The sequence below is a fragment of the Patagioenas fasciata genome, chromosome 2 (genome assembly GCF_037038585.1).
Source record: "Patagioenas fasciata isolate bPatFas1 chromosome 2, bPatFas1.hap1, whole genome shotgun sequence".
Lineage (NCBI taxonomy): Eukaryota > Metazoa > Chordata > Aves > Columbiformes > Columbidae > Patagioenas > Patagioenas fasciata.
The window spans coordinates 68761490-68789395 of NC_092521.1; the positions used below are offsets into that span (position 1 = coordinate 68761490).

The following is a 27906-nucleotide window of genomic DNA, read 5'->3' on the forward strand; positions in this document are numbered from 1 at the left end:
TGTGAGTGCATTTGAAAGGAATAGATTAACCACAGCAATGGCATAGATTTGATGCTATAAAATGAGATGTCTGTATTGTAGAGAAGGTAGAAATAATCCGTAAAGCTATTTTTGTAAGGAACTGTTCTAAAATAAAAAACATGCTGTATTATAGTGGTAGGATGTTTTCTACTTAATTGGTAGCAAGGTAGTACATTAAACAGCAATTGCTGACAGGAAATGTTTGGGTGGGTTGAATAACTTGAAACTGGAATTACTAAAGAATTACCTTAGGAGAATTCTGAACCTGTAATGTGGCTTTTCAACAATCATTAGGAAGCTGGGAAAATTGCAAAAGATTTCATGGTTAGAGGAAGGTGAAGATTGTCTCGGTATTTAGGAGAATGAAGAGACTGAGAGCTGTAACTGCGTTGTGCAAGTGTTGCAAACCACTGTGCAAGTCAGCCTGGTGTGGGGCTTTATAAGGGGAGGAAGTGTGATAGGGAGGAAAAGTTGGTTTTTAATGTCTCTGTGCAGGGCTGGAAGGGAGGAATTTGACAGGAGTCTCTCTAGAGGAAATTGTAGTATCTGCATGTGTCCATCAAACACATCCTTCACCCCACTGCTTCCTTTTGGGAGGGGATTTTGGACTGTGAATCTCAATTTGAGGTAGGTATCAAATTTTGGAATGTAGGGAATTGCCAGTGTTCCAGAAGGAATATGCTTTTCTCTCTTCAGCTTTTCTCTATTTGTTGTTTTACGATAATTTTGCTTCTTCCACGCTCAGGATCAGAGCATCCCCCCACATAGGCAGTCAAGGAAGGGAGCCAGGAGGCCTGCGTGGTTGAATAGGGATCTGTTGGGTATGCTCAAGCAGAAGAGGAGAGTTTACAGGTCATGGAAGCAGGGGCTGGCTGCTTGGGAGGAATATAAGGCTGCTGTTAGAGGATGCAGGAAGGCAGCTAGGGTAGCCAAGGCCTCCTTAGAATTACAGCTGGCGAGAGGGGTCAAGGACAGCAAAAAAAACTTTTTCAAATACGCAGCAGATAAAACTAATACCAGAGCCAATGTAGGCCCACTGATGAATGGGATGGGTGCCCTGGTGGCAGAAGATACAGAGAAGGCAGAATTACTGAATGCCTTCTTTGTCTCTGTCTACTCTGCTGGAGGCTGTCCTGGGGAGCCCTGTACCCCTGAGACCCCGGATGAAGCCAGGTCAATGGAGGAGTTTGCTTTACTCGATGAGGACTGGGTTAGGAGCAATTAAATAGTCTGGACATCCATAAATCCATGGGTCCAGATGGGATGCATCTGCGGGTGCTGAAGGAGCTGGCTGAAGTCGTTGCTAGACCGCTCTCCATCATCTTTGCCAAGTCTTGGGAAATGGGAGAGGTGCCTGAGGATTGGAGGAAAGCAAATGTCACTCCACTCTTCAAAAAGGGCAAGAAGGAGGACCCGGGTAATTATAGACCGGTCAACCTCACCTCTGTCCCTGGGAAGGTAATGGAACAGCTTATCCTTGGTGCCATCTCAAGGCATATCAAGGATAAGAGGGTTATTAGGGGCAGTCAGCATGGCTTTACCAAGGGTAAGTCATGCTTGACCAACCTCGTAGTCTTTTATGAGAATGTAACAAGGTGGATGGATGATGGCAGGGCGGTGGATGTGGTCTACCTTGACTTCAGTAAAGCCTTTGACACAGTCTCCCACAGCATCCTAGTTGCTAAGTTGAGGAGGTGTGGTGTAGACAACAGAGTAGTGAGGTGGGTTGCAAACTGGCTTAAGGAGAGAAGCCAGAGAGTGGTAGTGAATGGTGCGGAGTCTAGTTGGAGACCATTATCTAGTGGAGTGCCTCAGGGGTCAGTACTGGGGCCAATATTATTCAATATATTCATTAACGATTTGGACGAGGGAATTGAGTGTGCTATCAGCAAGTTTGCTGACACTAAGCTGGGAGGAGTGGCTGACACGCCAGAAGGCTGTGCTGCCATCCAGCGAGACCTGGACAGGCTGGACAGTTGGGCGGGGGATAACCTGATGGAATTTAACAAGGGAAAGTGTGGAGTCCTGCATCTGGGCAGGAACAACCCCAGGTTCCAGTATAGGTTGGGAAATTACATATTAGAGAGCAGTGTAGGGGAAAGGGACCTGGGTGTCCTGATGGACAACAGGATGACCATGAGCCAGCACTGTGCCCTTGTGGCCAGGAAGGCCAATGGCATCCTCAGGTGTATTACAAGGTGGGTGGTTAGTAGATCAAGAGAGCTTCTCCTTCCCCTCTACTCCGCCCTGGTGAGACCACATCTGGAATATTGTGTCCTGTTCTGGGCCCCTCAGTTCAAGAAAGACAGGGAACTGCTGGAGAGAGTCCAGCATAGGGCAACAAAGATGATTAAGGGAGTGGAGCATCTCCCTTATGAGGAAAGGCTGAGGGAGCTGGGGCTCTTTAGTTTGGAGAAGACTGAGGGGTGACCTTATTAATGTTTATAAATATATGAAGGGTGAGTGTCATGAGGATGGAGTCAGGCTCTTCTCAGTGGCAAACAATGATAGGACAAGGGGTAATGGGATCAAGCTGGAACACAAGAGGTTCCACTTAAATTTGAGAAAAAACTTCTCAGTGAGGGTGACAAAGCACTGGAACAGGCTGCCCAGGGAGGTTGTGGAATCTCCTACTCTGGAGACATTCAAAACCTGCCTGGACATGTTCCTGTGCGACCTCACCTAGGCGTTCCTGCTTGAGCAGGGGGATTGGACTGGATGATCTTTTGAGGTCCCTTCCAATCCCAAACATACTGTGATACTGTAATTTGGATGCTACCTTATTTAGTGCTGTTGCAATGCTCCTTCTGAGACTTCTTCCTTTAATAGATACTTGACCTCCTTGTCTTAGGGCTGTGGATTCTGCTTAAGGCTGGACATCACCATGCCTGCGTCCATGTCCTTTACAGATTTACCCCCAAAGAATCCAGGCTGTTCTTACAGCCTAGACAATTCTAGAGAAGTCTTGTCTGTCTGAACGGTATGAGTTCACAGCAGAGTATTACAGCAAAGATGATCTGATGGGATATGTAGATAAAAGATAGGGAGGAGGGTGAGCAGAAGTAGAAAATGCTTGGTATGTAAGACTTTGACACAGATTCATATTTTCGTGCACGTGCTTACTCAAGAAACAAAGTCAGCCAAGCTATTCAAGAGAAAAAAAGTAGCTAGAAGACACTGTGCTTTATATTAATAGGAAGGGGAAGATTGTAGCACTAATTTACTGGAATAATGCTACAGTTCTGGCACAGGAGTTCCAATAGAGATCACATCTAAGAATAGGAAAGCAAGAGTCCTGCAAGAGTTGCTCAACACATTTTCTACATGCTTACTTTTGCTAAACAGTAACTGCAGTTTGTGCGTTTCCCTGATGTAGTTGTAGTTACTGGAGCTTAAAAATTGTCCTCCCCCTGGGTCGTGTCCCAGGCTGAACTGTGTGTGTGGTGACCCACAGAGTCTTCCTTTGGTAAATGGGAAGGGGTAGCTCAAAAGTCAAGAAGTCTGTGAGTGCCACGACAGTGACTCAAGATGATAGATTTGTAGACTTCGCAGTCTTGTATATGCAGGTTAATTATTTTCTGAGCTTGTGTCTGTATAAGTTGGATGCGCTTTTCTTAAGGAACAGATCTCTGACCAAATAGTTAAATCTGCTGCATATACTATGCATATATGACTAACAAACATCTAGCTATCTGTAGTCAGAGACATGAATATAGAGTGTATGCTTTAGTTAATTAAAAATTCTTATGTAAGTATTTACAGCTTTAAATGGATATATGCTCAAAATTCCAATTATATTGGGGTTTTCTGATTATTAATTCTTGGCAGAAGCCTTTTTTACTCATAACCTTTCAAATTTAATTTGCAGCAGGCAGAGTGGCAATTGAAATCTTCAGTGTCATTGTCAGCAGCTGTTACAGTGCACAGCTGTGGGACAGCAAGAAGTTTGCTTGGACTCTTGTGACTTGTGAGGTTTCTGCTGACAGAAGCTGTGTTTCCTTGCTGGGGTACCTACCTCTCTATTGACTGGAAGGCCTGGGGCTGTTGGCAGCTGCCATGGGGAATTGCTGGACATTATCATGCAGATCATTGGTCAAGTCCATATCTCTTAGATGTAAAACCATGCAGAGCCTGGGCAATTAGCTGTTTCACAGGTGATACTACTCATCCCACAGAGTGGAAGGGCCAGAGGCTCTGGCCTGGTAACTGCTGTGCGTACTTCCTCTTCTTTCCTTGGCTCTTTTTAAATAGCCTAAAGGCTTCGTCATGCCTTATCCTCACATGCTTTCTCTGTATTTTTCCAGAGGCTGCTGGCTGCTAAGGTATTTAGGCAAAAGGAATCCTTGTCTCCCATCACTGCAGAGTGGCCAGAACTGCAGGCAAGTACAGAAAAACCTGCTTTTAAGGAAAGATTAACTTCATTGTCATGTCATGTAAGGTTGCAGCTCACTGAGGCTTACATGTATCTGCACCTTTATTACAGTATTCAATTACTGTGTTCAGTATGAAAAATGAAGGGGAAAAAAATGGGGACATTTGTTTTCACAGTATTTGCCACTACAATGAATTCTGCAATATATTACGGTAAAATATTTGTACTAAATTAATTACTCAGGTTTATTTAATGTACATTCTTTTAACTGCTGATACTTTATTTTTGCTCTTTGCAATGCTTGAGACTATGAAATAATCATAAAATAAATGCTATTTAAATGCATATAGGGATTTACAAAAAGTAAGAATGTAGTGGACAAGAGAAGTTGTTGCTCTTCAAGAGCTTCCATTCTATATCTCTCAGAGGGGAGTCAGTGAATGAAACTGTAGGCGCTTGTGTTCCAGTCTTTAGGTTGCTGATCCTCAGGAACGGACTGTTTGTTTACAAGAGAAATGAAGGAAGACAGAGGATGCTTGTAATAACCAGCAGGCTTTCCAAATTTAAAGCCTGGCTGAACAGAGGCATGAAGTTGGTAATGTGTGGAAAGGGTTAAAGCAATAGGGCTGGTACTCAGTATGTAGGATTCAGCAGAGGATGTAGGAGGGACAAGATTAATCTAACAGTTGTGAAATTAGCTGAGAATAAAAGAAACGTAGCAGCTCTGTTATAGAGGGCTAATGATTGACTGTAACATATGAACTGCATAAACTGGGTTGGTTGAATGATACCATACCGCAACTAATCTTGTCTAACAAAGGCTGGTTTATCTTTACTTAGAGACAGATACAATGGGTATATGTTCTTTTGGATGAGAAAAGTTCCTATTAGCCCTCTGACATGAAAACACTTCAGGTGGTACAAAGTTTGGGTCCTTGCTTCTGCGCATTCGTTTGATCAGATGGAAGAGTGCTACGAGAGGTACAAACATGCAAGGAAGGATGGCTAACAGCACACAGATGGCCTGTACCCAAGGTGGATAAACTTTCTCTTCTTTCATAGGGAAGCCTTCCTATGGAGATAAAAAACAAGCACACCAAATAATTGGTAGGTACACTTGCATTTTGCTGTGATTTCTATATGCATTTTCTTGTGCTGCTATAGTAAGGATAGCAAAAGTTTTGCTCTTGCTCTACAATAGCATTTGATAGCCGTGTCCTCTGTACACCCTTCTTCTGGGTATAAATGTGGTGGTAAATGTTTCATACTTTCAAAGATTTATAGCTGGAAGTGTGAGGTACTCCTAGGGATGCACCCGCCCTTGGTTAGGCTCTGATTATTCTTTGAGGTACTCAAAGACTACTTGATTTCAGCAATCACCAAACATGCTCTTTGCCAAACTGGAAAAATTTATTTGAACGATTGGGAGGGAATGGTGATAATGCTATTTCTGCAAGTCTGTGGCTGTGAGTTTTATTTTGGGATGACAGATACATAATGATGTTTGGAGGATACACTGCTGGTACTGGGAGCAGAAAGCTTTTTTTTGAGGTGCCAGTCCATGTGCATGTTTATAGTATGAAGGTTGACACCTTTCTGTGAGGATGACTGCAATCCTTGTGCAGTTTAAGGCCAGAATCAATCTTCAAACCACTACGCAGGGTGTATTTGAGAGGGATTTTGGAAAAGGACCTGAGGGTGTTGTTCAAGAGCAGTGGAACAGGAACCGGTAGTGTGCCCAGGTGGCCAAGAAGGCCAACAGCATCCTGGCTTGTATCAGAAATCGTGTAGCTATCAGGACCAGGGAAGTGACCGTCCCCCTGTACTTGGTGCTAGTGAGGCCACACCTCGATTCCTGTGTTTGATTTTGGGCCCCTCACTACAAGAAAGACACTGAGGTGCTGGAGAGAGTTCAGAGAAAGGCAACGAAGCTGGTGAGGGGCCTGGAGCACAAGTCTGATGAGGAGCAGCTGAGGGAACTGAGGCTGTTCAGCCTGGAGAAAAGGAGGCTGAGGGGAGACCTGATCACTCTGTACAACTACCTGAAAGGAGGTTGTAGCGAGATGGATGTCGGTGTCATCTCCCAAGTAACAATTATTAGGACAGGAGGAAATGGCCTCAAGTTGTGCCAGGGAAGGTTCAGATTGAATATTAGGAAACGTTTCTTCCCAGGAAGGGTTGTCATGCATTGGAACAGGCTGCCCTGGGAAGTGGTAGAGTCACCACTTCTGGAGGTGTTTAAAAGGCACGTATATGTGGCACTTAGGGACATGGTTTAGGGGTGGACTTGACAGTGTTAGGCTTGTGATTGGATTCAAAGATCTTACAAGATCCTTTCCACCCTAAATCATTCTATGATTCTAAACTGCAACTGATGTGAGCCAGTGCCACGCAGATCAAACATCCTCAGCATTGACACCTCTGGTGCTGAACTAACCAACACTGTTCTCAGACCACTGCCTCCCTCCCTGTCTGCCTGTCAAAGGTAAACATTCATATATTCATTGGGGCCCCAATGATACTGGAAGTTCTCACTGAGAAATGTTTTCATCCCTGGCATGTCTTACTCTGCTCTAAAGCTCTGCTCATGCGTTTGTTCCCCCTCTGAAAACCCCGTATGTACAGAGGCTCTGAGAAACAACAGTTCTCTCCATCACAAACACCTCTAAAAAGTGGAGTATGGTGTGTGTAGGACTTCTTAAGAAGAGGCCCTGTTATCAGGAGACAATTTCAATGTGTGTAACGTTGTAACCTCTGTGCATACTGGAGCCCTCTCATTGTGAGCATTGCAGTGCTTCAGGCTGAGTTGCATAGGTAAGTGGTAGGTAGCAATGATTTAAAGGATCTGGTAAGGCACAAAAATATACAACTCTTGCTTTTAAGAAAAGTTTTGAAAATGTTCAGGAACATACATATTCAGGGTTCCATGCTGCATAGGTTGGCGGCTTCTGGATCTGAAGAGTAACAAAGGCCATGAAGACAATTATCAAGAGTAGAGGGCTAACAAACCTCCATGTGATCTGCCAGTAGAGATTGGGTTTTCGTCCAGTCATCCATTTCACATCCTTACTGAACCTTTGAAGAGGAGGCAAGTTTATGATAATGTTGCATCCAAGTGGTAACAGTTTCATTTTTTTGCATATTTTTCTACAAGTTTTGAACGTATGGTACAGCTCCCAAAATCTTTTCTACTCCTTAGTCGTCTTTATTTAAGTCTGTGGTAAGTTATTTAATAATAATATCAATAAAGTAGGTATTTATTGATCCTTACCAGGGATGAATAAGCCATTTACATTGTTAATTTATATTACCTAAACACCTAGTCTAAGGTTTCTAAGCACAAATAAGTGATGAAAATATTAGAGCTGGTCTGTAGAACTAATAAAACATTTTAAAAAGACAAAATTGCCAAGGTCACAAACATAGCTTGTTATTAAGAAGACTTAATCAACTCAAGTTACGTCAGGGACAGAATTATTGCAACCTGAGCCAGCTTCCTCTGCAGTCAGTAGGGGCAGACGTTTGGACGTGGAGCTGATCTTTTACATGTACCTCATACAGTTTTGTGCATTGAATGGACAGTAGATATACAGTTCTAGGTTTGATACTTACTTGATAACCCGTATCTATCAAATTGGAAAGAGTTTTGTAATCTGGAATAGGAATTGCAGCATGTGTGTGTGTCTGTGTTCAAACACCAGTTTTGTCCTCAGTTCTGTTAATCTAACTGAAGGTATTGGAAATTCTCTTGAGAACCAGGAAAAAGTGATTTGACTGTGCTCGTATCCCATAGTAGCAAAGAGGAAAAATTATGTGTATACTAGCAGAACAGAGAAAATACAGGTGCTGTGGAATCCGCAGTCTGTTGTAGCGTGTGAAACCAGATTTTATTGCTGCTACTTCATCGTGGAAGATTGAGGCTAGCTGTATGTGCAGCAAGAGGGGTGTGTGATAATTGTTTATGATGATGTAGCCTGGAAGTTATCACACTTTAACATGGGAAGAGCTCCAAGGATCTTAAAAGAAAATTGAATGCAGGAACTTTAGCTGTTACTGAGGGAAGATTTTTCTTCTTTTTCTTATTTTTAAAATCATAGCCTCTGTTAAGACTTAAGTTTGGATGATACTGAAACACCTTGATAAGCAACAGCACTAGCTGATCGTAAGTTTGTTGTCTGTATGGTATACAAAGTGATCTACAAATATCAGGACCTTCATGATCCAAGTGTCAGAGTAAGAATTAGAGAGAAGGTTTCTGACGTTTACAAATACAAAGGATGCAGAAAATTTTTGAACTAAAGAGTGAATTCAATTAGTGTCTGTGACTACGGAGATTCTCAGCAGGCAGGTTGAACCTTTTAATATGGGGGAGCTACTTTATGATGTTGCTTACTATGAAATTTGAGGGGAAAAAATAATGGTAAACAAAAAATACAAGAGTATACAAACCAAAAGGGCAGTAACAAGAGGATATTTGAAAGACAGTGTAAAACCCTCTTGGCCAAAGAAGGACTGTTGACTTTCTAGCTTTAAACTTAGGATCCCCCCTTCTGTAAGTCATATGCAGAGATTATCCCTCCTGTTTTACCAATATAGGAGACTTGAAGCAAAGAGTGATAACTACGTGCACAGAACTGTTAAGTGCTACGTACACAAATAAGTGAATATTGTATACCTGTAGGCAACATACGTGGATTGAGAAGAAAATGTATTTACAGCTTAGGAGAAAAAATTCCATCTGTTTCCAACTTACCTTTTCATTTTATAGACATATGCAACCCCAATCACTTCAAAGAAGGCAATGACTAGAAGAGGCAACGAGCCTGCATAGCTGTCAAAAATGTCAATCCAGTAACTCCCCGAAGCCAGTGTAAAACACAGAGCAATGAGGAAACATATTAGACATATTATACCTGAAGAAAGAAAGATATTTTTGGTACTGAAATGCTGAACTGAACTAGGTGAGTATATTTTTGTTCTAAATTATTTTTGCTCTATATCTAGTGATTTTTATTCTTTTTCTCTCTATGGAGCTACAACAAGCTTTCCATAACTGGAAAATCAGTTTCAAAATACTATAGTTACCTTATCAAGTTGTAAATATTTTTTTTTTCTACACAAAAAACTGTAAGTTGGGAGGGATACAATAAGATGCCACCCTGAAAAAGGCATGACAGCAATATTCACCATAAGAATTTAGAAGGGCACATTGTGCGGAAGTGTTAGTCCATTACTTCAAACTGCCAGAAATTTTCCTGGACCGATTTTTCTAGACCAATTTTGTAGCAGGATTTCTCAGACTCTCACCGAGTCTGGTTCCTGAGGAGCAGGTTGGGTTCAGTCACTGTCTCTGGTTGAAAAGATTCCCGCTTTGGTGCAAGTACAGGATTGCACACACTCGCTCCTCAGTTTCCAAGTGGTAATTTCCTACTCTGGCATGTTCACAGAAATGTGAAATAAGCTGTAGCAGCACAAACCTGAATTAAATAGGGGTGAATGACCTGTTGTGTGATTGTGACAATGTGGTAAGTTCATGCACAGGTGGTTATGGCAAAGCAGCTGATGTTACCCTGAAGTAACTTTAGGTGCCAAAGGCTCAAGTGGAGACAAGGCTCTTCCTGATCTCTGCGATAGCTCAGAGTGAACTTGACTCCAGGAACAGCGATTTAACAAGCTTTCTCAGACTGAAACAGCTCTTGCAAGCTAAATAAAAACCAAACTGGCAAGGGCAATATATTAATAATACTGTCATTTGACAGCTTCTGCCATAACTGCTACCTCATCTGTGTGCTTATCTTCTGCAAACACAATTGAACACTGTGAGATAACTAAGTTTGTATTACAAATTCTTAATTATTCTGTGATAATTATTAAGCAGGTTGTAGTTTGTGCATCTATAAAGAAGCCACCTTCTCTGCACAAAGCAAAGCAAATATCTTACCAGATAAAAGCTCTTTGGTTAGTGATTTAGATATAACTCGAAGCTCTAGAAGAGGAGTGAAGACTCCTTCGATGTTCCCAAACATAGAAGAAAGGCCCAAGCTGAACAACATTATGAAAAACAGGATGGCCCAGGCCTGGGAGCCTGGCATGAGAATGATGGCTTGAGTGAAAACGATGAAAGCCAAGCCAGTTCCTGATACGCTCTGCAGAATTCACATACAGATAAAAATATACATTATGATGGTGCAAATGTAGTTTGTCATCTGTATAGAATTAGAACATGCTCCTGTCCTTCCCCGGAGTCAAGGGTGTTGGTCAGCCTGTGGGGCTCTGTGGCACCCAGACGTTGAGAAAATGGAGTGTTTGTGGGGATTTCAACTTTAAATGGTCAGTCAGAGATGTGTAGACAACCAAAGAGGAGAATTTTAGCTTGCACAGGAAGACGAGTCAGGAGTAAAGCAGATCTGAGAGCTGTAATTGAAATAGCAATTGTTTTGCTAATACCAACTTAAATATGTTTAAATGTGTAGACAACCATAGAGCAGAATTTTAGCTTGCACAGGAAGATGAGTGTAGAATGAAGCAGATCGGAGAGTTGTAATTGACATAGCAATTGTTTTGCTAATACCAACTTAAATATGTTTTTAAAAAAATCTGATGTAATAGCTGCTAGAAAGAAAAAGATGTACATAAAGGTATGATTGCCACTCTAACAGCAAAAGAGTTGAGGAACTGTGGATTACAAAACCCTCCGAAATCACCAGGGCAGAAAAGCCTAGAAGTGAAAAACCTGATTTCAGCCAGATTTACTTGAATTCAGTCTCCCAAGGTGAAAGATATTTAAATTCAAGCGTTGAAAAATGCTGACATTGCTCTTATTTGGAAGTAAATTACGTCAAACTGTAAATCAGAAATGGGTGCCATTGGAGAAAGCTGGACAAAACAGAAACCGACTCGTGTCAGGGCTGGAATGTCATCCTTGGACTTCTCCATCACGTGAGTAAAACAGCCTGTTTCACTGTCATTGTGTGTTAAGGCTCTCATTAGCACACTCTGTCTCTAGCAAATGTGCCTACTGTATTGTCTAAAGATTTTATTTTAATTCTTTTCTCCAGCTTCTTTCTTTCTTATTCTTTCCTCCAATCACAGCCCTATTTTTTCCTCATTAGGTGGTAAGCACTTGTTGCAAGGGAGTACAAGTGGGTGAATATTAAATGAGAGTTACAGGATTGGGTGGGATCACTGGAGCAAGTGGAATGAGGTTGGGGAAGGAAACAGGGGAGAAACACCTGTGTTTAGTGATTGGGAAAATGCTTTAGGAGGGTTGTAAAAGAAAGAGAGGATCATGATGTATTTTGATGGGGGGAGGGGAGCTGGGGGCAAACAGAAGTGAAATCTTGGTTAGATTCTGTGCAGAGGGGGAGAAAAATAGAAGGGAGAGGACTAGAGGGAAGGTAAAGTTGAGGAAAGGATAAAAGACTGTGATAAGGTACCTTCCTGGTAGTTATATATGTGGTTGAAGGCAAATAGTCAACATTTTAATAGTTTTTATATATATATATATATATATATATACACTTTCCTAAATATGGATTTAGGAAACTCCCACTCAGCATCCTTTCTCTGTAATCTTTCAGCTAGGTGTGTTTCCTCTTGTTGTGCTAATCTGGTGTCCATGGTAGGCTCCAGGTAGGAGCTCTTTTGAAGACTAGTTTTGTGATAATAATGTGTAATTTTGCCTGCTGTACCAGGCAGCTTTGAGTTCAGACTGTCCCACCACAGTGTTATTTTTACAAATTTTGAAAAATTGTTTTGTTTCATGATTATGTATAATATATCCAATACAAGTAGAGTAAAAGTTCAAGTACTTATAAAAAAAATGAAGATACTAGTTCTTCTACATCATTTGTTTAAGGGTTATTTTGTTGAAAGCAATTATGGTACCTGATCAAGAAATTCTTGAAGGTCACAGCTTTTCAGTTTGAGTCTAGCAATTTTTTCTGGATATGATGAATTTAGGAAACTAATCCAGGCTGTGTAGTTCTGTCGCATGATGCTTTCCTCTGGAAGATCAAATTCATTGATGATACTGATAATGTTCCTGCCAGAGAAACCAACGTATCTTCAGTTTAAATGTTTGCAGATGATGTGGCTGGAAATGCTATGACATATATTCAGATGTTAATAGAAAGTTTTGTTTACCTTCTGCATTGTTACTTACAGTATAAAGGAAAATATTAAATGAGGACTTATATATAAGATAGCTAAGAGAAAATATTAAGGACATTTAATGACTTCTTTTTCAGATACAAGCCTGAGTACATTATGCAGATGCAGTCTCTAAAACATTCTATTCCTATTTTTTCAATTCTACACACCATTTCTACCAGATGTATTTAATAATTCAGTGAATCTGGTGGAATATGAAGAGGTGGTGGTTTTTTAACTACTTCTAATGCTAGTCTGAGACCGAGATGTGATCCTTGATGCACTACTTGCAATAGATTGTTTTATAATTTGTCTTGCTTCTTAGAAATGCTACTCCTGATCATTCTTGCCTCAGTGCCATAATACTTTTTATTTCTATAGAAGCCTCCATACAGATGCTTTTCCTTTTCAGTGAAAATAAATTATCTAAATTCATGTTTTTCAAGTAACACATGATGTAGTTAGGCATTGAAACCACAGTATAACACGGGAAATGCAAGTTTCTCACCTGTCCAAGCAGTCCCAATAGCCTGTGGTTGCTTTAAAACCCAAAACAGAAAAGACTGGGATGGAAGCGTAGAGGGATGTCACACTGTTCACAATTGCTACTGTCACAGCATCCTTTTCACAGTCATTTCTACAGATAGAATTCAAACAGGCAAAGTGACTAAAAAAAAGGCAGTATTTATCTTCCCCAGGGTATGGAAAATAGTTATTTATTTTTAGCCTGCTATACAAGTTGTTAGTCTACATTGAATGTACTTGCTGAGCATAAGAAAGGAATCTGTTGTAATTGGTAAGATAGAAGATCTCTAATCTGTCATTCTCTCAGCTATTTCTGCAAACATTTTATTTCTTTAGCTATTTTTTTCCTGCTTCCTGTTAGAAAACCTATTTGGCCTTTTAGAAAGACAGCAGCTGTTAAGATCCTTTAGAAATATACCAAGGAAATAATTTTGAAAGTTTTAGAAAACTGCATGAAATGCAGCAAGAATTTAACCCACTTGTAAAGGTTGTACTTCTACTTACTTTGGTGGATTGTAGCTTGAGAATGCAATAAGCCCTCCGAAAGCCAAAGAGAGAGAGAAGAAAATCTGAGTAGCTGCATCAAGCCATACACGGGGATTTTTCAAAGCGTGCAGCTGAAAGAATTGGAATAAATGCATGTATTAGGCTTGAATTAAAATTTGTTTTTCTCTCTCCATTCTTGTCGCTCGTCTCTTGTTTCACAAGTGAAATTGTGATTTGTGTTACCATCTAAATACACCAAAAATGGAAATTAGTACAAAAGATGTCAGTAAAGCAGGTGTTTCTGAAGACATAATTTGGTCTATTTAAATGTATGTAGTAACTATAGAATGTGTTTCATTGTACACCTCTTCTGTCTGATGATAAAAGTGTATTTCTAAATGATAGGCACTAGGCACATAATGAGGACAGTGCATTACATTTTTCCTCAATGTATTTCTTTTTGTTAATCCACATACTGGGTAACTTACAGTTTAATAATATCATCTTCCTAAACCTGTATAAGAAAATACTAAACCTTTATTGTTTTAGGACACAAAGTGATTCCATAGATTTCCAATTTTCTTACACTTAAAAAGATTCAAAATCCAATCAGACAAAATAGGATATTGATTAAACAGAGTGACTTAAATTCAAAGGACTACATAGGAAAAATAAGGGAAAAAGGAGAAGTTGACAGACCAGCATTTGAATTTTGATGTAAGGGTGATGTGAGAGAGGAAGATAAATGAAAAGTCAGTGATTGTTGGATTACAGAGAATAATATCTATTTTTAAATAGCTGCACTAAGAAGGAGTTAAAATCAGTCTAAAAGAAAAACATAAAACATAAATAATGCTCAAAATGTAAATGTGCTCAACAAATATTGGTTTCCTGCAGAAGCTATGAAGTGGTGTGTTACATTCACAGCCTACCAGGTGAATTACTTTTCAATCTGTTATCAAGTAGAGGAAATAGGAAACAGGATTAGTTAAGAATGAGTGTTTTAAAAATCAGCAGGACTGGGTCTGTAGAGTATTTCAGGTTTTTTTTATATCAGCCTGAGCCAACTCTGCATGCCAGTCATGCAGGACAAATGGTGTGTTTGCTGTGTTGTATCTACGTGCCTGTGCTATCGATCCTGGAACATTACTAGGATTGTTTGCAGGAATGATCCTACTAGGAGTATTTGTAGAAAAAAGAGACGAGTATGTAATTATTTTGGGTTTCTCTGAAGCTGGCCTGAGCTTGAAGAGTGAGAATGGTGGGTTGACCTCAGTGTGGAGGGATGCATTGAACACCATTGTTGCAGACGCTTTCTCCACAGGTGTCCCGGTGCTTTGACCATAGCAGACCTGGAGTAACATTTTGTACAACATGGTGTGGCAAGCAAAAGTGTGCAACCATTACTGGCTGCTGGGCTTCACCTTGTGGAAGCCTTTCTAGAGGTTTATTTTGGAAGATCATAACCAAACTCTCCAGTGCCGGAGTGCTCATTGGTAGGACCTCCTGCAGGTGCAGAACTAGGTTGCTGTTGCAATGCAGAACTTCAGCATTCACATTGCTACGTGGCCTTGGCAGCTTAAGTGCTGCAAAGTATGTTGTCAGTGCTGATAGATGTGGCTCTTACTTATCTGGCTTTCTAACTGAGGACTTTGGCAAATGAGTCTGGAGATAGTTTAGTTTGGTGCCAGATGCAGTTCTTTTTATTGACTCTAAAAGATACTGATCAACCCCCAAGCTTGAAGAAGTAGTGGACAGGCAAGCATGCCATGGCAGTGTCATTATCTCTTCTTAAGCAAATATGAATCTAAATCTTAATTTATATTTTCAGTAATGTGGCATATAGGTTTCGTAGGAGTGCCTTCAGTAGAAAAAATGTGTTGAAGCTAGGAATGTAATTCTTTTTTTCTTTTTGCAGGCTCCCCAGGGAGGTGTCACGGCCCCAAGCCTGACAGTGTCAAGAAGAGATGGACAATGTCCTCAGACACATGGTGTGAACTGTGGGGTTGTCATATGCAGGGACAGGAGTTGGACTCGATGATCCTTGAGGGTCCCTTCCAACTCAGGGCATTATATGATTCTATGATTTTTGTTCTCCTTAATGCCAGAAACAATACGGGCACACAAGGTACCTTGAAGGAATTTTAAGTGTCTGTTCACAGTAATATATCAGGTGCAAAATTAAACTGCAAAATAGAAATAAAAATTACAAATTGCCCTTGTGATGTAGCATCTAGTGCCCATGCTGCCTTCTTTTTCTTCTTTTTGGCTCTTTTCACTGCTCATTAAGTAGCTGCAGACCTCTGGGGACAGGCCTCTGTTGCCCAGCCAAGGCCCTGGAATTGCTCATTTCCAGAGAACCCCCAGGTGTTTACAATCCTTGAATCTCTTTCAGATGTGAGAGACACTGGAGAAGGACACATTTGTATTCCTGAACTGACACACAGGTCCTCAGAAGCTGAACGCTTTAAAGGCCATTGCTGATGCTTGATAGGATCTCTTTTCTGCTTCCTCTGATATTTTTTTTTTATTTTTTCTTTATTTTCAAGAACCTTTCCAAAATTCTGTTCCAGCTCTGGTGTTGCTTCATCTTTGTACAACTTCTGCTTTCCCTTCATGTGTCTGTGGGCATAACTTCAATATCTTTATGAGTTCTTGGCAGCTTCACTTTCCAAGTAGCCCAGGATTTAGAGAGGATGAGTAAATCATCTGACTTTTCTCCATATCTGAAAGTCAATAAAATAAATTTCCATTATTTGTTCTAGAATTTAAGGCGTGAGAGTGTATCAGATGGCAAAAAGCTGACTATGTATTTCTGCATGAAAATAAAACCACAGCCTGCCATACTTAAAAACTGTATGCATGCATTTATTATTTGTGATATTTATTGATGAGAACTAAAATACAGAGTTGGAAAGTGAATGAATTTAAACAATGGTTATTTTGAAAAAAAAAATTCAGTTGGGCGATTATGAAATTGAAACTGAGTAAGATGTGACTTTTAGCACTAAGTATTACTTTCACAGATTTTGAAAAACAGCAGTGAGGTGTAACAGTTACCAGAGAGTGGATGTGGCAGCTATTATAAAGAAACTACACTTTCTGCTGCACTGCAAAGTTGGAAAAAAGATAGAAAAGATTGCCTCCAATGAATGGAGAATGTCCAAAAGGTTTATTTTAATTTTTTTTAAATTTAATTGTATTTTTAAAGCAAGCAGAAACAAGCAGTAGGTGAGCTAACTCTTACTTTGTTTTGTTAAAACTTCACAAGCTTCCTTCAAAAAGACAGGAAAAGAAGAAGAAAACAGCAAACAGTTAAGTAATTTGAAAAACCCCTGTATTTACTGATATCAGTCATGGGAATAGTTTTCATCAAACGAACTAAAAGAAAAGGCAATGCTGGTACTGCAGTTGTGGGCAAGGGGAGGAGAGAGATGTTGCAGTTCTACTCTTACTATCTTTAAGTCCTTGAAATGCTCACATCCTCCATAACAGTTGTTTAACAAAGAAATTTCACTGTCTTGCTTTCTGTGCAATAACAGCACCCATAGCAGATACAACTTACCAAGCTGTTGCATCATTTTTTCCATGTTCGTTGATAAGAATGTAGTTTCGTCTCCAAAACTGTCTTCAGATGGCCCTTCAGGAATGTCCCCAGGAACTCCATCCTCAAAGTGACTAATCATTAATCATAGGTTGATTGCAGTTGCATTTTCATCCTTACTTCTGCTGCCAGTCTACAAACCATCCAGCTTTTCTTTTATGACGATCTGCTCCCCCTCAGTGCTTCAATACCTCCAGGCTTTGCAAATACACACAAATCCAGTTTTTGCATTAAGTTCACTGCACAGTAATCATAAGTCCTAAAGATGTCCAAGTTCTTCAAGAGAAACCTGACAGCCAGGCTGAGATCAAACGACAACAGGCCAAGTGCTGTTCTGATTGTCTAACATGCTTCCTTCAGTGAGACACTTTACCAAGCATTTACTGTCCTGTCCGGCCCCCACAACAATGTAAGTGCATGTCCTGATCTCTTGTAAAGACCATGGTTGTCCTTTCTGAGCTCTGACAGTGTTCAGTGCCACTGGGCTTGCAGGGTTGGGGGATGAAAATGCAGGAAAGACATGGACCTGTTGGAGAGGGTCCAGAGGAGGCCACAAAAATGATCAGAGGGCTGGAACAGCTGCTGTGAGGGACAGACTGAGAGAGTTGGGGTTGTTAAGCCTGCAGAAGAGAAGGCTCTGGGGAGACTTAAAAGGGGCCTATAAGAAAGATGAGGACAGACTTTAGCAGGGCCTGTTGTGATAGGACAAGGGGTAAAGGTTTTAGACTAAAGGAGGGGATATTCAGGATGGACATGAGGAAGGAATTTCTTTACAATGAGGGTGGTGAAACGTGAGCACAGGTTGCCCAGAGAGGTGGTAGGTGCCCCATCCCTGGAAACATTCAAGGCCAGGCTGGATGGGTCTCTGAGCAACCTGGTCTCATTGAAGATGTCCTTGCTCATTGCGGGGGGGTTGGACTAGATGAGCTTTGAAGGTCCCTTCCTACTCAAACTTTTCTGTGATTCTATGAAGGTGGAATCTCATCTGAGCTTCCTCTTGCTTTTGTCCCTTTCTAGGCTGACATATAACCTATTCTCTGGTCTTCTTGGACTAAGTTTTCCTTAATGCCTATGTTGCTGTTGGAGGGAGGGAAAGGAAAATACCCAGTGCTCCTGCAACGAGGAGCACCACTGTGGCTGTGGAGGCATGGGATGCTCCGAGACCATCTGTCAGTGGGTGCTGCTCTTCTTCCTTTATACTCACCACTTTACAGAGTTTTTTGACATGAAGGTGGAGCTGTGAGGAGCCTATGGTTGATAGAAACCACTTGGAGGAACAATTTGACTTTGCATGAGGTCAGACCACTAAGGATAGTGTAAAGAGATCCTGCTGAAACAGCTAGTGTATGTAGGGATCTGGGACTCCTGTCCCCTTGAGAAGATGAGGAAAAAAAAAAATAGGAGAAAGGTATTCTCCAGTAAGCAGTTTTACTTTCAGGGGCAGCTACAGGGGGCTGAAAACATCAGCTATGGAGAAACAGGTGTAGGAGACAATGACCTTCAACCCTAAAAAACCTTACACTTTCCAGTGTAATTCCTCAGTTGTTTTCCTTGTTAATTCTTAAAAGATTAGCTGTGTAAATTCTGGAGCCTTGGCAGGGAAATCCCATCTTTATTGTGTGTAAAAGAGAGATTATTCTGTTGAAGTGCATCAGTTTTACTTACACATTCAAGACCGAGGCATCCATAACAAACTTAACACTAAATTTTCCAGTATTTTCTGGTATGCTTATTACTGATCTGTTGAATACTTTGGTGCTTCATTTCTTGCTGAAGTATGTTGAAATACTATATCACTTCGTCTGAGGAAAAAAGAACTTAGCTGAGCTTTTGGATAGGGAGCTAGATCAGGAGTTGCTGGAAAATGAATATACAGTACGAGATCTGAGGAGAGAAAAAGGAAAAGTAGTACTTCTGACTGTAGTAGTAATACTTACATTGGGGGTGAAGAGGTAAGCTAGACCTTCAGTGGCTCCTGGTAGCATGAGCCCTTGAATAAGGAATATAGTTAGGACCAGGTAAGGAAATATTGCTGTTACGTAAATTGCCTAAAGTAGGACAAAACAGACAGACAGTTACTGACAGTAACATTAATAGATCCTATTTAAGTTACTGCAAGATATAATCCTAATAATATTAGATATAACAGCTACACATGAATATTACCATCTTTAAAAGAAGCAGAACTTACTGTAACAAAATTGCTCTTAAAACTGTGTGAGGGGACACTGGCAGGGCAGAAGCATTTGTAATGGAAAAGGAGGGAGGGGTCATTTTGATCCACCTGTACCACTGTTATTGCTTCCTTAGATAAGGAGCACACTGAAATGGTGCTAGAGTGGTAAATGGGGAAAGTTTTTCCTTGGTGGGGAAACCCTGGAGAACAAGATCCAGAATGTGGGATAACGTGCTTCTCTGTCCTTTCCGTACCTTTCCTGTGGTTTCAATTCCTCGGATGGTGCAGAGATAGACAATTGCCCAGCAAGCTGCTGAGCACAGAATGAGCCACCACTGTAAAGTGCCACTCTCAGTGACATCGGGTGTTATGTTCAAAGTTTTCCTGTACCAAAAATAATTTACTGCAGTACTTTCATAACATTCTTCGTTGAGCCCTGGAAAAAAATGTGGCAAGCATGAGAATAAATTTTAAAACTGGTAATATTTTTCCCACTTGCTTTATAGTTAGGAAGCAATACTTTATATTAATGGAGAGTGGCAGGATGGTCTGTAACATGCAGCAAGTAAACTCTGTCACGGCAGGCTGAGACTGAGACTTAGGTCAGATCTACACACCAGGGCACCACTGACGTTTCTACAGGTGATAACTTTATGAATAGAAAAGGTGTCATACTCAGTCCAAGGTAAAATCTGAACTCTAATTGTGGTGGAGACTATGGGACTTTTTACCTGTGTGTCTACAAGTTGGTGGAGCTATAACAAAGTTCAGGCAGCTGAAGATACATCCAAGCCCAGGGTCGCCTGTCTATGTCACAGCCCAGCAGTGGGGCAAGACCTGGGCATCAGCCTGTTTGGTTCACATTTGCAGGACTTCTGTGAGCAGGAATCCCAGGGGAGGTTCCCAGGGGAGCAGGCACAACCCAGCCAGGCTCAGTGCATGATCCGTGCTCACACCTCTGCATAGATGTTAATTCAAATATTTTCAAGTAGATGGAGGAAGCAAAGTGTGTTGCTCTTCCATTCTCGCCTCGCCGCCCTCCAGCCTCTGGAAGAGACAGTGGCTGTGGGTCCTTCTGCTGTGTTTTGGGAGAAAGGACTGACTGAGGAGCCCATCTCTGGGAGAGGTTTGTGGGGTGCTGCCCCAGCGGCAGGAGAGGCCCTACTGCCACCTGACCCTGGGGGGCAGAGCCATCAATGCTAGCTCAGGTAAAGAGGACAGGAAGACCTCTTAACAGAGCAAAAGAAACCGTGATGAAAGACATCAAAGGATTGTTATGTATGATGTAAAAAAGATAATATTTGTAAATCCTTGCTTAAAGGACTTCTTCAATATTCTTTTAAAGATGCATAACAAAAATGCAGGTTTTTGTATGAAAAACTAGTTGATTTTAAAAAACTGATCAGGTTTGGAAAACATTGGTTCAGCTCACTACTTAGGACATCTGAATCCTGAGAAATGAAAGAATCCTATCTCTCAAGACAAAAATAATTCTCTCTACTTCTGTAACAAAGACAGGGGATGTCTGACTGTCTTCCTACTCTAGAATAATCCTTAGGAATAACTAAGATGTCAAAAGAAAGTTGACTTCTGCTGTTTTGTCTTTTTTCTTAGCCTCTTACTCAGATTATGTTTCTTGCTCTGCACTGGAACTTGTCATCTCTCCTGCTCTGAATAAAAAAGAAAGCTGAAAAATAATTTTAAAGAACTGAGAGCAGTCTTCCTTATCCTGCTAAGGTACACTGTCTTTGGCCTTACTAAAAATTTTGTAATGGGTGGTATGTATTTGGTCTGAGCCTCAAAGAGTCTCTCTTTAAGTAGTTTCTCTGCTACCTCAGAAGTGTTTTGCTTATTTAGCTACTCCTTTTCTTTTTCTTTTTTACAACACCATTATTTCGTTTCCCATTTTGAAATTGAGAAAAGGAGTCATGGACTTTCTGGCTTTTGTTGTTCCTGTGAGGATGATGGATTAAAGTAGGCTTTTATCGCTCTCCTCCTTCTTCACAGCAAAACAAACCAGGTCATGTGCACAACTTGAGGCCAGATCAAGTGTCGCTTCTCAGGGTTTTCTTGGTTAGCTGCTCTAGGAAGCTGTCTTGTCAGATGTGCAAAATTAGTCTCAGCAATCTACAGGCAGAAACCAAAGTTCTCCAGCAGGGCTCTGCGTCCTGCTCTGGCAACTCAGTACATCATGTCAAATGAGATGAAAGGTTTCTGTAGGAGCTTGTGGTGAGCCATAACCAATGCCACACCACCTAATGAAAACTCAGAAGTCTCATTTACAGCATTTACTGGAAGACATAGTCATAAATGTGGTTCTTAATTATGTTAACAATCTCCTGTGTCTTGATACATAGTTTATGATAGCAGTCATGTGTGTCTTGATAAAGGGCTATTTTTTCATAGTCAGAAAGGAGAGGACACTCTTTCAAATTGGTACTTGTGTCATAGCGCAGGCATAAAAAATAAACAAAACTTCCCTTTTCCCCCTACTAGCCCACAGACTCTGACATTTGTGATCCTCCTTTTGCTAGCTGTGATGCTCAAAGTGGTAGTTACCTGTTCTGTTTTCATTTAGAGGACAAACACTCCAAGGAAGAGGTTCTTGGAAGGAGTTTATGAAATACCACATCACCCAGGTTAAAACAGTGTTGTAGTATAAGCTCACCAGAACTGACACCATCCACGAACTTACACCTGCAGAAAGCACAAGATCCCAGATTAGAAAAGCTTTGGAAAAAATTATCATTCACAGCACTTGCTCTTAGATGCTCATGATTCCTAATTTTTCAAGGTAATTTATTTCCCCCTCCAAGGATTTTCACATGAAAGATGGGCATTTGTGTCCTCAGTAGCCAAACACTGGTGTGCAGTACCCCCAGTTCACCAGCGCCATGCCAAGAAGACTGGCACTTCCTATTGTGTAGAATATTAGGGCTGAAGTCTTTGCTCTAGTATATAAATGTTTTCTACAACACGGGACAATTTCGATAGCAGAGACCAAATAAGACTATACCTGCATGAGGGCACTCTTTTGTCCCAAATCACACACATATGCCCTAAGCTGGTAACTGTTCTGCTCCTACAATAAGGAAGGAAGAATAACAACACCACAGATTTTGCTTGCTTGCATTTTTGCCAAGGGAGGATGGACGTGCCTAATTGTAGGACATGGGTTTAGCTGGGAGCACCACCTGCTGCCTGGTATTTCTTCCTGCTTGCCCTCTGGCCCTCAGATAAGCCCTCTTACTCATCCCTTCTCCTTCCACACACCCGCACAGGCATGGCTGTTGCTGACAATCCCATTAAAGCAGGTCATGGTCCAGCAGCCCTGGCTGAAGCATCTGAGGATTCCTCCTTGTCCCTGCAAGCAGGAGGTTGTTGGCTCAAAACTGGTAGAGCTTATGGTTCAACCCCCTAATGATGGCTGCTTCCATTCACTTTTTGCAACCTAACAATGTATGCAGGACACAATATATGTTTTTTCATCATATATTAAATTAAATAATTAGAAAAAATAATTGCCGGTACAGGACTGCACACCAGTCTGATGCACACTGCTGTGTGGATTGTCCCTTGTGCCCAGCCAGGTTAATAGCAATCCCTCCAGTAGCCTAACCATGCCCCCCTCCCATGGAAGGGAACTTTCCCAGATGCTTTAGGCTCTTTAGGAGATGCCAGGCTCCTGTTCCTGGTTTCCTGTCTTTCTGTCCCCCCTCCAGTCTGACTACCCCTGGACAGAGAAGACTGGCTCCTGGAGGGGCTGTGAGGGAGGAGTGAGAAGCACCACAGGCAGGCAGCTCTTTTGTATGCTCCAGGATATGGTCGGAACGGGGCAGCACTGGCTAGCAGAGCTCATGATTGTTATGCTTCCCACAGCAAAGATTCTGAGGTTTTCATTTAAGGCTCCCATGTGCTGAGCAACACCTGATGGGAGTGATATAAAATTATAGCATCTAAAATAGTTTGGGTTGGAAGGGACCCTCAAAGGTCATCTAGTCCAGCCCCCCTGCAATGAGCAGGGACATCTTCAACTAGATCAGGTTGCTCAGAGACCCATCCAGCCTGGCCTGGAATGTTTCCAGGGATGGGGCATCTACCACCTCTCTGGGCAACCTGTTCCAGCGTTTCACCACCCTCATCATAAAAATTTTATATCCTAACAAGCATCAGGCACAGGTTTGTAGGAAATGAATGATGGGTGGGAGCTCAGCTGCAGTCGAACTGGGAGCCGGAGATACCTACCAACTCCTCCAAGGTAAGGTGAGATGGTGTTCCAAGCACCGATGCTGCCTTTCCTCAGGCACTGTCCTAGGGCCAGTTCGAGATGCAACAGTGGGATTCCTTCAAAGAGAAGCGCAATGAAGTACGGGATCAGGAATGCCCCTGAAAACACAAGTAAGTGCAATTGAGCCACATGAGTATCTGCCTGTCACTGAAATTACTGCTTATGACCCTGACAAAGTCCTAGTAGGATGTGTTGAGAGGAAGCATTGCTGGGGATACCTGCCAAGTAACATCCGTTACTGGTAATTTTATTGGTGAAGATGTAGGAGGAAGGACTGGGATGCTTAGTGCTGCAGGACACTTCCATTCAGGCACTGCTACAGCCCATTATAAATAGCCTCACTATTTCCTCCATTGCCCTTTCTTTCAAGCATCTTCTCCCACTGCTCATAAAGCACAAGGGCTTGCCTCTCCCCTGTACCATCTGTTTCCCCTTCAGTGCATCACCTGATTTCCCTCCCTAAAGCTCTCAGACATGTGCTCCTCCATTCTCCCCTGGTAAAGCAGCGTTTTGCAGTGAAGACCCCCAAGAGACCAGTTTACTTCATTATGTGAAGTTCTGCTCAGAGCACAGAGCCTCTGGCTAATGAAAAACTGAAAACGAGACTGAAGTTTTTTCTGTGAGATGTGGGAGCAATGAAACCTGATTTCCTCCTGATTTGCATCCTCTGTATCTTTCCTGTTATTCTCACAGCAGCTCCCCTGGGCCAGAGGCAGCCTGTGCTGTTGGGTGCCTGTGGGAAGGTATCAATCCTGCCGGCAGCCTGGCTTCCTCCTGCAAAATGGTGTGTAATGTCTCATCTCCCCCACCTTCCCTCAGAAGGGATGTGGGTTTGTGTCTCCCTCCTTTGCACTGATGTTGATTTTCACGAGATCTGGACCTTCATCAGTATGTTTAAGCCACCTGCCCAAATGTCCAATTAAATCAAAATGGTGTAATAGATCGAATTTTATGGCCATGGCCAGCAATCACTGTGGCCACGAAGCCTCTTTTCTCTGGGGAAACAGACAAAAGTCTTGCCTCAGCCCCCTCCCAATCCTCCTACCAACTCATAACTGACTTGCTGCTCCTCATTACTTTGTCAGTAAACCTGTGCCTTGTTATACAATTGCAGCTTTGCCTCCAAATCTCATGTCTAAGTCCACCTTGCTCTGCTCTTCCAGCTCTGGAAACCTTCTCCCCTCCAGGCTGGTAGGGAGAGCAGTTTCACCATCACCATCAGAGAGCAGAGAGCAGCTCAGCTCTTGGCTTCTGTCTTCATCCCCAAGAAGGAGGTGGGGGAATACACAAGGATCTCTGGTCTCTTCCTGGAATGGGTCCTGTGTTTTGCAGTCAGTGACTATTTAGAAAGGCTGGGCAGATAAATTGAGACACTTGGGCTAAGTATTGCAATAACTTTGCTACCTATTGCTTAGTGCTGTAAAACTACATACAACACCCAGAGAAGGTGTGTTGTCTAATAGTTCATCCCTTTATCAAGAAATACATAAGAACAAAAATCGGCAAAGCTTTTCTTAATGAAGGACTGATCTTAATTTGCCAAAGGTGGAAATAAATGTCTCTCCTCATGATCTGATTTCTTAAGATGTCTTTAGCTGCTAAAAAGCAGATTTGGGAAAAGGAGTCTAACAATCTATTCCCAGTATGTTAAATCCTCAATTTGAATCCTCAGTATGCCTGCTCAATAATCCCCTTGCTTGGGGGAAGCTCTAAAGTGGCTGTTATAAGCCGCCCAAGAGAAACATTTACAGGGGGAGTTAAGGACCACCATAGTTTAAGTGTTTTACCACATGATGAAGTCTCAGCTGGAGCTACTTACCAAAGCTCCCATGTAAATACTAAGGAATTTGCAGATCCTTCCACTCAGTAACCTCTCACCATGCTCAACCCTGTGCTATGCTTCAGACATGCTGCATTATCCACCTCCACAGCAGACCTGGGAACACCCACCCAGCCCTCCTGACAACCCTACACCTTGGGCTGGCTCCTGGGAAGGGCAAAACCTTGACGCGAGTGACAGGAGCATGGCAGAGCAGGGCACTCTGCTTGTTCTCCCCGCTGTCTGTTTCCTGCAATCCCCAAGATGCTGAGTCCCTGCTAGCAGAGCGCTCACTCCGTAAGAGACCGGCCTATCTCCCATATCACATCTCTCTGGAAATAACTGTGTAATAATGAGAGCGAACAGCCCTCTGTTATCTCTCTCTCCGTTTCTATTTGCTGGTTGAACCATTGGCAGCAGAGCATGTTGAGATATTCTGCTGGTAAAAAGCCTGTTTACTTTGTGGTGATTTCTATGTATCTCCAGTCTTATTTACAGCATGGAAAAGCATAATATTGCACTTAGGAAGAAAGCACTGGTTTTCCATGAGAACAATGTAAAAAGTATGCTATCTGCAAACCTGAAAATATGGCAGAAGATTAGGCTAAGAGGAAATAGTTAATGGAGATAATATTTCTTGAACATAATTCAAATAAATGGCTTGTAGTGTGGAGATATGTTTACAGTAATTCCTTTGCTTTACAGTATTTTTAGGCAAAAACGAAATAGTCAGGAAAAGCATAGACAGTTTCCTCAAGCACTTGAAGCTTACTCTTAGGAAGGAAGGAAGGAAGGAAGGAAGGAAGGAAGGAAGGAAGGAAGGAAGGAAGGAAGGAAGGAAGGAAGGACGGACTAAAAAAGTATCAGATACCTAATAGTGTGTAGAAACCCTCCAGCACTACACAATCAAGGGCTCTGCTTTATAGATAGGAGAGGATGTGCCAGAGGGCAGAATTTGAATATTTAAGAGAACAAAACAAAACAATCAAACCCTGCCATGAGAAATCTAACTGTGGAAAAGGCAAGAAAAAAATCCAAGAAGCAGCATGAAGAAGCATGCTGGTACCTAACGCAGAGCATGTATCACAAAACAGAGCATTCAAACATGGGCACTGCAAAACCTTATCAGCATCCATATGATGTGTAGCACAGGTATAGCAGAAATTTAATACGTTTGGCTTCCATGAGGCATGGGAAACTGAAACCTTAGCAGAAACAATCATAAAGTGTCAGTAAGCAAATTATTCTGTATCTGGATATTCTAGGTATATGTATATATAGATGTTCTAGACATATAGAGATATTCTTAATCTATATGCTCTACAGTGAGAGGAAAATAAATGCCATACTTAAGAAACAAGCCCAGAAGCGAACCTCTAAAAACAAAGGTTTAACTTCAGTAACTTAAGAACCTGGAGAAATGCCCATAAAAATCAAGAATATAATCAGCGAATTTCCTGAGGCATGACCTAGGAAAATTTTAGTCTACATCATTCCTTTTGTCAGAAAGACACTCAAGATGCATACAGCATCCATCCTGCAAGTAAATGTCTGCACTACTGAAAGAAGATCGAGGAAAAAAAAAGAAGTCTAAAGTCTACCAGAGTGGAAAGTTATTTTGCAAGGACATCCTGCATGAGGATACTGCGAAGCTGAGGAACAATCCCTGTGCACATGAGAAGGCACAGAAATCTGACAAGAGCTATTTCAAGCTCAGGCTATCAACTACAAATACTGCATATATTGGTAAGCTGGTTTCATTAACAATAGAGTCCCAAGTGAAAAGGAACACCAGCGTGTAACATGATCAGTATCATTGCTACCTCAGAATAACCATTAAAGTGGAGATACCTCTACGGTTATGGCAGGAGAAAATAAAATAACTGGTGCACTCCAGGTACACTGATGTTTTTTAAAACCTGGCCCCTTAATTGCAATGTACAGACAAATCAGGTCAGAAAACCAACTGCTCACCCCTATTCAGGTCTCTGCCTGCAAAAAGACAGGAAGGGCACAGTCTTTATTATATCACCTACATACACATGACAATCTGGAAGAAAAATGCATGAACTACTAGGCAGCCTGTTGAGAGGTGCTGGTGCTCCAGAGGGCAGAACAACCAGGAGACCGATAAAGGAGCACAACCTAAAGTGGAATTGTGGCAACTGGCAAAGCAGGGTGAAACAGTAAAATTGGTTTTGTCACATCTTGGAAAGAGAGAGCAATAGACCCGACTAGTGGAAATGTAAAATATTTTGATGTATCAGCCAGGTGACCTCTTAATCAAGATGTACCAAGACCAGCAGAAATTAACGACCCTCAGTGAGAAGCAGAGAAGAAAACCCAGTACCTTTGCTTGATGTTGGGGTTCTAGTGAAGATTTCTTAAATGAGAAAAGGAGAAAAACTTAGAGGAACTGATCCACCTGCTCAGTATTGCATCTTACTAGTGCCTGCAGATGAGC

At 41.7% G+C, this 27906-nt stretch overlaps 1 protein-coding gene and 1 long non-coding RNA gene across 8 annotated transcripts in view; one reads left to right on the top strand and one right to left on the bottom strand.

The window, feature by feature from the left end:
• LOC136098163 (sodium-dependent neutral amino acid transporter B(0)AT3-like) overlaps positions 1-27906 on the bottom strand; it is a 37030-nt gene that overhangs the window by 3775 nt on the left and 5349 nt on the right. For 2 of the 5 annotated variants that reach the window (XM_071804351.1, XM_071804352.1), the window contains exons 2-11: positions 23581-23721; positions 21895-22032; positions 19590-19771; positions 19097-19207; positions 13574-13686; positions 13053-13181; positions 12281-12437; positions 10335-10539; positions 9147-9306; positions 7306-7468 (exon numbers count right to left, since the gene is read on the bottom strand). In XM_071804351.1, coding sequence (XP_071660452.1) covers positions 7306-7468; positions 9147-9306; positions 10335-10539; positions 12281-12437; positions 13053-13181; positions 13574-13686; positions 19097-19207; positions 19590-19771; positions 21895-22032; positions 23581-23721 — 1499 coding nt within the window. Of the gene's footprint in view, positions 1-2396; positions 5466-7305; positions 7469-9146; positions 9307-10334; positions 10540-12280; positions 12438-13052; positions 13182-13573; positions 13687-19096; positions 19208-19589; positions 19772-21894; positions 22033-23580; positions 23722-27906 lie in introns of those variants that run through there. The other 3 variants (XM_071804350.1, XM_065831322.2, XM_071804353.1) reach the window with 3 other exon arrangements.
• On the top strand, positions 5142-16089 carry LOC139827188 (uncharacterized). Of its 3 annotated transcripts, none has more exons than XR_011737492.1 (4): positions 5142-5500; positions 9162-9354; positions 11053-11332; positions 15474-16089. It is a non-coding gene; the product is annotated as an uncharacterized lncRNA (long non-coding RNA). The 3 variants fall into 3 exon arrangements; XR_011737493.1 differs by having other exon boundaries at positions 5150-5500; positions 11223-11332; XR_011737494.1 differs by having other exon boundaries at positions 5152-5500; positions 11248-11332.